General features: G+C 39.5%; 1 protein-coding gene across 6 annotated transcripts in view; it reads left to right on the plus strand.

Annotated features, from left to right (window-relative positions):
• GRIK1 (glutamate ionotropic receptor kainate type subunit 1) overlaps positions 1–8,400 on the plus strand; it is a 230,603-nt gene extending 222,203 nt beyond the window's left edge. For 4 of the 6 annotated variants that reach the window (XM_073362533.2, XM_073362552.2, XM_073362573.2 and 1 more), the window contains one exon: positions 7,926–8,400. In XM_073362533.2, coding sequence (XP_073218634.2) covers positions 7,926–8,078 — 153 coding nt within the window. In that variant the 3' untranslated portion in view covers positions 8,079–8,400. The remainder of the gene's footprint in view (positions 1–7,925) is intronic. The other 2 variants (XM_073362544.2, XM_073362562.2) reach the window with 1 other exon arrangement.
• Positions 8,401–13,156: the final 4,756 nt, after the last annotated feature.

Raw genomic sequence — 13,156 nt, forward strand, 5'->3', positions numbered from 1 at the left:
GAACCATGATAAACTTCCCTTTATTCTAAATAAGCCCAGTTACTTTTTATCCAGATCTGATTATACCCCAGCTGAGCCCGTAATTTCACTGATTTCATCTCCCACACATCACTCCCCAACTGTCTCTTTGGTACAGTGTCCTGACCATTACAACTCATTGGTATTGATCATCTTTGTCTGCTACTGATACTGGAGTTTTTTTTATCTATTGGTATGGTTTCTTTGTACACTGCAGTTTACCCTTGCAACACAAGATGTAGCAAGTTAATGATCCCTTTTTTGGAGGGACCATGTCTGAGCTCTATTGCAATTAAATGCTTCTTGCTGATTGACTTCTGCCCACTAAGTAGGTGAAGTGCTCCAGATGCTCTAGTCTCCCTTAACACACTCCAGCTCAGCCCTGTTCTGATTTCTTCTATCTGCTTTCTGTCTGACCTGAATACTGAGACAAGAAAACATGGTCTTCTATGTACAGTGACAGGAGTTCTGGTCATTTTGTTTCCATTTTGCATTATTGTCTATTGGCCAATTTTATTTACCCTTTTAATAATCTTAGTGGTTTCCCTAGTTCTTCTATTGGATCTTAAAATCCATCTGTTTTTATGACCAAGAAAGTACCCTTTACAATATAAGCAATGTCAGTTTGTGTCCGTCCCACTCAAGACCCTGGAAGAAGTTATCCTGGTTGTGATGGAATTACTCACAATAGTTAACACTTCACCTGGTGACAAAATTTGTTGGCTAAGACCCCCAGAGCTTTGATCCATAAGTCTTGGCAAAATTTGTGCACTTACAAACCAAGATCTAATCACAAGTGAGAGAATTAGGCACTCTAGTCCCAATTCAACAAAGCATTTAAGCATGTGATTTCCCCACTGGAGAAAGAACTTTAAAGCCAATCAAATCCAGCTCCTCTGAGCTCTCAGAGGAGAAGGACAATGACTAATATGCTTATTATCCTAATCATTGTCCCCCTCAGTTTCCCATTCACCAGTTCCTTAATCTCTACTGAACTTTGGATGGACATTCGGTGTGAAGTGCCTTTGTTTTGTTCAGTTTTTAGAGCACCGTCACATCTTTGAGAGAGGCCATCGAAAAAAGAGCCAGTCTTAACAACAGTGCTCCTTACTTGTCGTCTGACTGTGCCAAACAGCATAGTAGATTTAGCTTGCCTCTGGGGACCATGATGAAACAATTATCTTGTTTTTAAATGGAATTTCAGATCTAGCCATAAAGATGTGTTAAAAAAACCTGCCATTCAAAAATTATACCAGCATCTGTTCATGTGAAAAATGGGACGATCACTTGAGCTCTAAAAGAAAGTACATTTGTAGCGAAGGTACCTGATCCTGCCAGGTGCTGAGTGCCTCCAGAGAGGAGCTGTGCACTCAACTCCTAGTGAGGTTAATGGAAGTTAAGGGCATTTAGTAATTTTAGTCATTGCACTTATCAAAGCCAAAGGACTTGATCCTAAATGGTTATATTTATTTGCATTATGTTCGTGACTAGAGTTCAGGGCTCCCTTGTGCCTACACTTAGGCCTGGTCTACACTGGAGCGTGGGGTGGGGGGGAAAATCGATTTAAGTTATGCAACTTCAACTACGTGAATAACGTAGCTGAAGTCGATGTACTTAGAGCTACTACCGCGGTGTCTTCACTGTGGTGGGTCAACTTCTGATGCTCCCCTGTCGACTTCGCCTGCGCTTCTCGCTCTGGTGGAGTATCGGAGTCGACGGGAGAGTGCTCGGCGGTCTATTTATCATGTCTTCACTAGACGCCATAAATCGACCTCTGCTGATCGATCGCTCCGGAGGTAAGTGTAGACATGCCCTTATAGAGAGTCCCTGGCCTAAACAGCTTGCATTCCACATTAAAAAAACAAACAAACAAACAGACTAAGGGTGGAGAGACAAAAACATCACCCTCTACAGATGGAAAGCTAAGGCCTAGAGGGATTAAATGGCTCATCCGAGGTCACACAGGAAGTCTGTGGCAGATCAACAAACTGAACCAATTGATGATCAAGTTCTTAAATGTTTTGTCCACACAGATTGTAAGATCTTTGGGGCAGCAACCATCTTTTCTTTCTGTGTTTGCACAATGCCTAGCACAACGGGGTCCTGGTCTATGATTGGGAGTTCTAGGCACTACAACCATATTTTAAAAATGAATGCTGTAATGTATCAAACCGGAAGTGTTCTCTTTATTTAATATGTTTGTGTTAAGAGGACTATGTCCAAAGACTATCCTTACGTAACCAGATAATTATGTTTTACATATTTGCCATGCCCTTTTGAACATATTCTGCAAAGGTTTCAAAACGCGCTGCAATTACACTTTTCTACAACATGGTTAACTTGCTTATTATTATGAGGAACAGGTCGCTTGTTTCAGATTATAAATTATCTAAAAGGCAACTCGAAAACATGCAGACGACAGTCTCTAAAATTAGTTGTAAGCATTAGGAGACATTTAGAGTCCTTTCATGCATGACTTGAACGTTTTGTAAGTTGTATAAACAAATCTGTGTACTCAGAGCAAGTGTGGTACAAACCAAAAAGGTGTGGAACTGGTAGAGATAACAGAAATAATTTATAAAAGCTTTCACGTCTCTGAAGTTGAATTTTACTCGGAGAAGTGGCTGCATACAAATAGCATGGGATGAGCGTATCCCATGTTTATCATTTCTCAGTAATATCTATGTCAAATTTTCAAGAAGGATTCTTCCCCAAACTGTTAGATCTGCAACTTCACCCTCTGCTTCAAAAATCAATAGGAGCTCAGTCCTTCTCATGCATTTACACCAGTTTTGAAAGATATGCAGGTCAGATTTTACCCTCAGTTACCCTATTAGCCTTCAATTGGTTTGTGGGGCTGGCAATCAGAGAAACCATCGTTTTTCTTACCAACTGAAAATTGGGAAAAACAAACACAAAATACCCATTTTTATAGTCACTTTCAGTGCAGAACCAGGCTTTCTAAAAATCTGATGCACAGTTTAGAATAGCTTGCCTGCTGGTCTAATTTGTATAATTAGCTCTTAGTGGCGGAGTACTGAAGCAGACTTTGAATTCACTACAGCAGTGATATTTTCACAAGAAATAACTACTTTGAAACATTTTCCTCCAGTATACTAGACACAAGGCAAAGTACTTTTTTTCCAATATTAAGAATTTGCCTCTGTTCCATCTATGTGTAACTATAAAAACATGGCTACTGTGGCCCACAGAAGGGAAATCCGGATTCTGATCATCTTTCTCTGTTACTGAACTATAAGATGGATTCCTGTTATATATTCTGCCAGGATAAATTTGTCCTATCAGTGAATTTTCATAATTTTCAAGTGTAACACAGCACCTCTAGATTGAGGTATTTCTCCTTATGTATGTATGAAGTTCACTATAAAGTCTTCTGAATAGATTGACACCACAGGCAGACTGGCTTCAAAGGTTCATGTATGGCATATTGAGTCAAGAATTACAGTTCCCAGTTTTCCTCAATCTAGTCTATATTACTTTAAAAAAAATCCCTGCCCAGGTAGGTAGCTACCCCAAAGTCTAACACAATTTTCACTGTTGCGAGATAGGAGTGGAGGAAAGATTTGGGAAACCTGAGCAGGTGATGGATCTGCTGCTATGCCTGTTATACAATGAAGAGACCAATTCCCTGGTCTAATTTGGCCTCAACCAACATATTTTAAAGGAATAACATTCCCATGCAGTGTTTGCAAGCCAAACACTGCAGCATCCCAACAGAACCAGCAAGTGAAGCGGACTATAAGCAAAAGTGAAATTTACGGGTCTGTCTTCAATGTTCACCCTCAACCAACTCCAAGGAGTTAACAGCATTAGAACAATTTTTAAAGCTCTTAAAAAAAATTTCAGTTGAATACCTCAGGAAGAGGTAAAACACAGAAGGCAATTTTAAATGGAATTTTAACTGTACGATGCCCTTTTAAAAGAATGCTATGATATTTCATATACATTACTTTTTCATAAAGATTCTTTAGCAGCTTGATAATCGAATGCATTTCCTTACCACCATTTTTTCCTCTGTCACATGCATGCTGGCTTGGCTTACAGTTGCTCTGTAGTGCTGACGCAGTTTTGTCTCCTTATCTAAAAAGTTCAGGGCAATTCTGATTTTTGAACATCTGTCCTGCTTCCTCATCTCCACTTTGTGTGACAAACTAGAAAGAGAGCAATTTTAAGTGCTTCATGTGGTTACGGGGCCTAGGTCACTTTAGAAGCAGTGAAGTGTAATCTATGTACATGTTTGAAGATAAACAGTACTTTGGGATAGGTTTCATGGGGCTCATAGGGGATTTTGTATGACGTTCTTCTGATAAATTGTTTATTAGAAAACTGAAAGTTCAAGGAACCTTCTCCAGTTGCACTTCAGAACATCCTAAAGTGCATGGGAATGGGGAGGGAGAAAGGAGAGGCAGTACAGAGCCCCTCATCTCAAGGTCTTTTAAAACCATTTGTAGAGGCCCACCACCTCCTCCACTCTGTTTTCTAAAAGGTGGCAGGACTTTGCAGACAGACACAAATCTGCCATAGATCAAAGTTGGAGTCTACAAACCTTGTCAAGAGTCCCTTTGAATTTTATTGTAAAAGGACCAGTCCAGGTTCCCAGTCTTATTTCTATGTTCACTTCTTTATTATAAGACTCTGTAAAACCAAAACAGGTTTTGTAGCTGGTTAATTCTCCCAAGACCGATTTAAATCCAACCCAAGGGCAACAACAACTTTTATGGTTCCAATAGATACAACATTGAGAGCTGTGGTGCGTAGGAGTCAGGAAGTTGCTTTCCTCCTTCCCCTTTCCCAAACTGTATACAACAGCAGATTCCAGTGTGTGTTTGCTTTTGGCTGATTAACCTCTTTTCTGAATGGGTCAGCCAAAATCTGTATGCTGTACGGCTACGGATATTTTCTGCGGGACAAAGACATTTGGGATTAAGCCAGGGCCTCAATATGTACTTCTTGTAAATATGATAAACTGTTTATAGATAACACCAAATTTAAAACCAAGACCATCAACAGACTTTTAAACCAATAACTCTTGAAACTGGCGATAAAGTAAAAGGTTTAATAATGAACAAGATGGCAGAAATTTACTTCGGAAATACAAGCTCTGAACATACACAGACAGACTTGGATAAACAGCATCGATTGTTACTAAAAATAAAAAGACAAAGTTTACAAATAGAACAGACTGAGGGTCATTTAAACTCAAAGCTTTTTAGGAGCTAGAACAGGTCCATGTAGTTTATTCAACAGGTATCCAAATGTTTAAAACTTCAAGTACCAACCTATCAATGATGTGTCAAACATCTCTGCATAAATATGACATGTTCTTCATGGAATTAAGTTTCTTGATATCACATGATAAACAATGTAATGAGTGCAATATGATCTGGATAATCTGAATCAGTTTGGGAAAAACCTAGATGTAAACATTAACATGCCAATAGAAGATGTTGTTCCGACTATAGGACTTATCCCTATGCACATCTTGCAGAAATCCACATCTATAAACACACACGCACCCCGAACATGGATTAGTATCAGACACTGCATTACAGTTATATAAAAAGTAGATAGTCTAGTGATTGATATATTCCCTTGCTCATTCACCATGGAATTCTTGGCTCATTCCAAAAATCTAGATTTAAAAAAAAAATCCAATTACAATTAATGTCAAGGGAGTAACCACGCAATAGAGCCAGTGGGTTGGTGCATATATTTTTATCAGCTGGGGAAATCAGTGGTGACATTCTCTGAAAAGGCTTTGCTCATTCAATTTAAAAGTAACTTCAACAGCAGAATGACACCTGCTTCAGCAACTACTACCAGAGGGCCCAGAGGTCTATCAGATATCACTGGTTCAAACTAATGCTTAGCACCAGAAGTTCCTAAATTGTGTCACCAAAAGCTCTGTTTAAAATGATAATTACACCAGTGAAGTCCTGACTATTACAAAGGGCTGATCTACCAGAAACTAATTTGAAGAAGGATTTTCTTGCCCATGTCAATTACATTTTAAGTCAGTCATGAGTTAATAACCATTTAATTATTATATGCTTAAGGCATTCAGTGTTTCATAAGACAAACAAAAATGAAGCCTCTCAAAGAAAGTGTATATTAAATAATCTAGGGTCATACTAGGTCTGTGTGCAACATATTGCTCAAATAAACTCTGACCAGCTACACCACAATATATACCACATTGTATAGAGTCCATACAATATATGTATCTACACTGAAGAAACACTAATAGTAATGCCCCAATCTCTGACTGGAGCTGTGTGCACATCAGCTTGCAGAATCAAGGCCAGGCACTACTCAGAGAAAGGGACAAAACATGGTACTAGAAGTCTATAATTCTGAAGTTCTAATCCCTGCTCTGAAAAGGATTCCCTCCACAGCCTTGAGTAAATCACTTTTCTGCCTGAGTTAACATCTAACATAAATAGGGCTGTCAAACGATTAAAAAAATTAATTGCAGTTTTAATCACACTGTTATCCAATAGAATACCAACTGAAATTAAATATTTTTGTTAAATACTATTTTGTTAATCCTTTTAGTGCAAATATTTGTAATAAAAATATTATAAAGTGACCACTGTGCACTTTGTATTTTGTGTTGTAATTGAAATCAATGTTTGCAAATGTAGAAAAACATCCAAAAATATTAAATAGATTTCAATTAGTATTCTACTGTTTTACAGCGTGATTAAAACTGTGATTAATCGCGTGAGCTAACTGCAATTAATTGACAGCCCTAAACATAATGCCATACTTCACATAGTAAAGTCTTTCTTGGGAACTAGAAGCTGGTAGGAAAGCTTGGATTTCTCCCTTTCTCCTAGAATAAATATTTCATATTTATCTCTGCAGGGCTTTGACATATTAGAATGGACTTGTTACTGGTCAAGGACTAATAGAGCCTATCTTCCAGCAGCGTACTTTTAGGGGAAAATCCATGTTTGGGATATAGGAAACATTTCTATGGGCTGTTTAAAAAAGGATCTCTTAAAACTCCTCAGAGGGGTCTGGAATGTTAAAAATAAGGGATGGATTAGCAGGCTGGGTGCTGGGGAGGTGGTAAAAAATAAGTACATTTTAATCACACTTATCACCTGATTTTTTTTAAATCAGTACATTAACTGTACATCACCACTCTTTCCATTTGAAGCTCTATACATTTTTATACCACGTGGAGTTATTTTAGCAGTCAGTTTTATGTTATTTCCCCCTCCCCCCCCCAAACATATCTTCATGAATCCAGTAGCCAAATGGCATTCCACTTTCTAAACCATCTTGCAATTTTCCAACTATTTCACTCGAATATAATTTCTCCTTTCCTGGACACACAATGTTTTAAAAGTGTTTTTCTCTATTTCTCTGTAGAAAGAGCATTGGAAAATGTTTTATTTAGAGAGTCATTAATTTCATGGCTGGGTGTGGGGGCAGAAATCAAATAATCGTCAAAAGAAGTTGTATTTGTTCTCTTTAGCACTAGCGTGTTTTAAGACTAACAGGAGTACGGTTTTCAGAGGAAAGGTAAGTTTCATAATCTAAAGGCACGGTGGAAGACATAAATGTGTTTGGATAGGATTTTCAAAACCGCACAGCAGTGGCCTAATTCTGCTCCCATTGAAATAAATGTTAAATTAAATTTCAAAGAGAGCAGGATTGGGTCAGTGCCCAGAGCTTTTGAAAATCCCATCCACTGTGCAATATGGCCCTACTCCACAGACTGTTTAATTCAATTAAGAGACTCCCAGAACTCATGAAGTCCATGAATCAGGCCTTAAAGCCTGTGTTTATAGAAACCTAAACGCTAAAGTTTTGCGGAATTTAAGTTTGGAATTTATGTTCATTGAACATTAAACACTTTTCCCACATTTCTCTAGTGTCTTTCTTTCAATGCTATAATGGAGGAGCTCGGAATTTCACTCAAGCATCAGAAGAAGTTAAAGAAAAGGTCAAGAACTAAAGGGAGATCATTCACAAGTATCCTTACTTGTCATCAGAGGCGGACACTGAGGAAAGAAACCATGGCATAAACAAGAAAAAAAACCTCTTGGAAAACATCAGGAATAAAAAACAAAAAAACTTTGCTGCCTACAAAATTGACTATGGAGGAATTTCTGAAAATAGACATTTAGCTTGTTCTTCAGAAATTGTGTGTGGTTTCTTTTTATCTAGGAAAGGTAATAGCAGTTTAAATGCTCACATAGATGGATATAAGACTAATCGGAAAAGCGTCTCACCATATCTTTTGAAAGGCATTTCTATGCTGACCTGTTTTGCATCTCTGTTCCCTTCCCATACATTGCTGTATGTGCTTTCTAAATAAAGATACAGGGTTTTTTTTTTTCCAATAATCCAAATGTCCTACATTTTTCTTGTCACTTTCTTACTCATCATAATGTAATCTTATTTTCTTTTTATAAAAATTGCAGTACTGACAATCACAAGCATCTAAAAATCATGAGTCAGGCTCTACAAAACTGAGTGGCTTGAAAATGATTTTATTAAAAAATGAAAGGTTCTTTTTATTTGCCTTCCTGTTGTTGACCTATTAAGGATCATATTTTCAAGCTTTTCTCTGCAACCAGGAGGGCTAGGAATTTTTTTTTTTTAAATGAAAGCTGAGATTCTCTGTCTTTTCTTAAGGCCAGGGCTTTAAGAAAAGATACCAAATATTACAAACCTCCTGAAAAAGTTGAGAGAGTTGGCAGCACAGCCATTGGTACACTGCATTATCCCTCTGGCTTGTGGTACCAAAGAAATTCCTAATTTATAATGCTTCCCCCTTAGAAATTACAGCGAACAATAGACTGTTCATATTATAAAATGGACCACAAAAATATCAAAGCTAAACTACATCTGCTAGAAAATAGAACTGTGCTGATTTTCTGGGTTATCGCTACTTGCTATAAGAGTGACGGGGGGCACCACTTAAAAGACCCTATAATTAAGCAAACAATAGTCTGTCATGGAATACTACCTCTTTTTAGCCTCTTAGTTAGGAAGAAGGGCAGTGACATGTTCAATAGCAGAAATTTTTCCTTAGTTCCTTTGAACTTCAGTAGCATGAAGTATATTCATATTTATTCTAGTGCATTGTCCCTGTGATTAATTCACTTGTTCACAGGGTTTTATCCCCAGGAGTTTAGTTCCAAGATTCTGTTGAAAGGAAAAAATATTTTCAGTAGGTTGAAAGCACAAGCAGTTATGAGTGTAATAATGGCTGCAGGGAGCTGCAGAGTGCACTATTGTTGGTGGCTCCTGGATGGAGCAATTGTGGAGCCATGACTCTACCTCCTGGCAAAGCAAGGAACAGCTGGGGACAGAGCTTGAGACAGCTGTGCAGGGATGCTTCCCTGTAACCTAACTAGGTTCTTGTGTCATGCCAATCACCAATTCCAAGCACCCCCCCCCCCCAGTGCTGATAAAAGTATTAAGTCTTTGAAGCTTCCAAGAAACTTCACTCCCCTCTCCAATTCATCTTAGCCACAAGAGAGCCATGACTGAGAGCCCCACATCTGGAATGCTTTCCTTCATCTCCAGTGTAAATGTGACTCATTTGACAACCACGTATCAGGCCCCAAGTGAAGTCTCTTAACATATATCACAATATCCTGTAAAGCCACAGTTCTTGATGGCCCTGCAGTTTGAAATTTAAGGGACATTCTGCCCTGGCATACATGCATGAAGCTCCTATGGATGCTCAGCAGAGGCGACAACTTGGCTTTCAAATGTGCAATATCCCAGGAAAAGAACAAAAAACTCCTGAGTTATGTAACACTCAGCCTTTCAATCAAACAGAGTTTGATTAACTTTGTGTTTCAGTACACACACTTTGCATCTTTCACTTTCCAGTTTTGGTTTCATACAAACCCTGAAACAAAAGCAAAAAATTCAGCCAAATCACCCCAAAATTTCAACTGTTTGGGTGTGTAACACATACAAAACCAGTTTTATTTATTGCCTCCAAAAGCTACCCCTTCTCAGGGAACAGGTCACAGACCAGAAAAACACTTTTTTGATAATTTTCATATGACTGAAAAATAAGCCAATCAATATCAGCTTTAAAGCCTCCCAGGCTGATATTGTACTGATCATAAATAGGTTATAGTTTTACTGTATAATGAGCCACCACCCACCTGGAAAACATTGCATGGGTAAGTTACATAAAGAGAGGTGGCAGTAAAGAGGCCTGTGTGAAGTTCTTTTTCAAAAAGTTTGCCACCGAATGGACATATTTCCCTTCTATGACCTGATTCGTGAGTGGGAATGAGGGGCAATCACAGGGTGTGACGCTAGCAAAATTGCCACAGGTCTGAAATCCATGGATCCCCAGTCAGCTGTGTAGCAATCCCCACCTCCCCTTTGATCCTCTGCTAGCCATATGAGCCCAAAGCAGCAGAGAATCAGGACACAGCCATCTGTCACAGCTCGTGGTCATGTTCTCTACCCTCTCTGAAGGGGGAGTCAGAAAACACGCAGGAGAGCTATGGCTGCTTCAGTGGAGCGCTAAGGTCTACAGCCGTTCTTTGACATTCTCATGGGGAAGCATACCCCCTGCTGCTACTCACCTTGGGCTTCTGGTCATGTCCACTTCCTCTGCAAATTGCTGAGATAGGCGAAATAGATACATAGAGGTGGGCTGGAGAAGTGCCTGTAATCTTCCTCCCCTTCCCCCATGGGATCTTTTACACTAACTTGCATAGCTAGGAGCAACATGAAGGAAGCAGAGGAGCCTGAGCCTTGAAATGAATAAGTGCCTCTACTAGAGTTGTGTGAATGCTATTAATTATTATGGTCCAGATTCAAAATAGCGACTACTGATTTTAGATGCTGACCTTGAGATGCCTTATCTTCAGAAAGTTCTAAGCAACCACTCCCTGAAAATCAGATCACTTTTAAAGTGATTCAGATTGGACACCAAGAATTTATTCCTCACTTTTGGAAAAACTTGGTGTGTATCATGTTCCACAGTAGCGACAAAGGGCGCCAATCAAGGATCAGGTGTTGTATGAAGAAGTGTATTAAAAACAGTCGCCACCCCCAGAATGCTCACGGGGAGTGTTACAAAGAGCCTTCATTCTTCATTCATTCTTTGATTTAATGTTGCAATAGACTATTTTGTATACCATTAGGATTCCGAGGTCCTTGCAGGTTGTGATTTGTGTCTTTGACATGGTCACACTGACAACCATAACCTTCAGATATTTGAAATTAATACGTTCAAAGTGTTGAGACTTGTGATACTGGACCACTTACTTTAAAATGGATATGATTGGTAGCCTAGGCTTACTAGTTACACAGTTATAGGTTCTCTTTTTTTAAAAGTTGCATACATTTCTATTAATGTTTTAATAGAAACAAAAACAAAAAGATCAGAGGTTTTAATTTAACCATTCCCTTCTGTGTTTACAGCAAGATGCCAATGTGTAAGAAGAAAAAAAAACTTTTCAGTGTCCAAATTGAATTATGTATCAAATGAAAGACTGTAAAAGAACAAGGGAAATGCAAATTAGATTTTAAAATTTCTTAAGTACAACTTCAGTTTATGAAAACTAAAGAACATAAGAATGGCCATGTTAGATCAGACCAATGGTCCATCTAGCCCATTTGCCTGTCTTCCAACAGTGGCCAATGCCAGTTGCTTCAGAGGGAATGAACAGAATAGGGCAATTATTAAATGGTCCATCTCCTGTCATCCAGTCCCAGCTTCTAGCAGTCAGATGTTTAAGAACACCCAGAGCATGGGGTTGCATCCTGACCATCTTGGCTAATAGCCATTGATGGACCTATCCTCCATGAATTATCTAATTCTTTTTTGAACCAAATTATCCTTTTGGCCTTCACGACATCCCCTGGCAACGAGTTCCACAGGTTGACTGTGTGTTGTCTGAAGAAGCACTTCTGGTTTTTGTTTTAAACCTGCTGCCTAGTAATTTCATTGGATGACCCCTTGTTCATGTGTTATGTGAAGGGATAAATTCTACTTCCTTGTTTACTTTTTTCACATCGTCCGTGATTTTATAGACCTCTATCTTAAGGCCTCTTCCTCAGTCTCTTTTCTAAACTGAACAGTCCCAGTCTTTTAAATCTCTCCTCATATGTTTCATAGCCCTAGTTATTTGTTGCCCTTCTCTGTACTATTTCCAGTTCTAATATATCTTTTTTGAGATGGGGCAACCAGAACTGCAGCCAGCATTCAAGATGTGGGCGTACCATGGATTTATATATCACATATTTTCTGTCTTACTATCAATCCCTTTCCTAATGGTTCCTAACACTGCTAGCTTTTTTGACTGCTGCTGCAGTAACATGTCAGGAAGTTTTTATGACAAGTTCTGATGGCTGCCTAATGTACTATACTTACTGTATAGTAAGTAGTGTATCAGTATGATTTCATAAAGTTATGGACCATTGTTCTTTCCTTTAGAGTATCTGGAAGGGATGTGTATGTTACAGCACAGAATTATCTTTCCTGTTCCATCCCTTTATGGATGGTTTCTTAATGTGATGCTTCAAGCACTCAAGCCAATGCCGTTTCAGTCAGATCTCTTAGAAACCAGTGGATTGGAATGATGTATAATATGAAGCCACAAAACCAGTTTTTGCTGTACAGTCTATTCCAGGTGACATACAGAATGATTTCCCCCCCCCCCATTTTTGAACTAGTTAGAGGGAGGGTACAAAATGCATTTTTCAGTAGAGAACAAGGAGGGAAATAGAGTGCTCATGGAATACAGAACTTGCACTCTCATGAGCAGGGCCGGATCTACACCTTGCGTGCCCCTAGGCGCCCCCAGTGGATGGGCAGCTGTGGGGGCCCCAGCTCTGAGCTCTCCCTGCCAGCCGCAGCAGACAGGAGCTGCGAGGGAAGTGGGGGGTGGCACCCACAGCAGCTTGGAACTCCAAACTGCCGTGGGCGTCAGGGGTACCCCGCCAATTTTAACTTTTAGGTGCCCCACCACCACCACAACTGCCCAGCGCCCCAAACAAACAAACCTCCCCCCCTCCACTCCCCAGCACCCCCCCCCGCAGCAAGACCCACTCTCCACGCCCTACCCCCCTGGCCACACTCACTGACCCCGCCTAGAGGTGACTGCGTCCACCAGGC

Source organism: Lepidochelys kempii, chromosome 1 (genome assembly GCF_965140285.1).
Source record: "Lepidochelys kempii isolate rLepKem1 chromosome 1, rLepKem1.hap1, whole genome shotgun sequence".
NCBI lineage: Eukaryota > Metazoa > Chordata > Testudines > Cheloniidae > Lepidochelys > Lepidochelys kempii.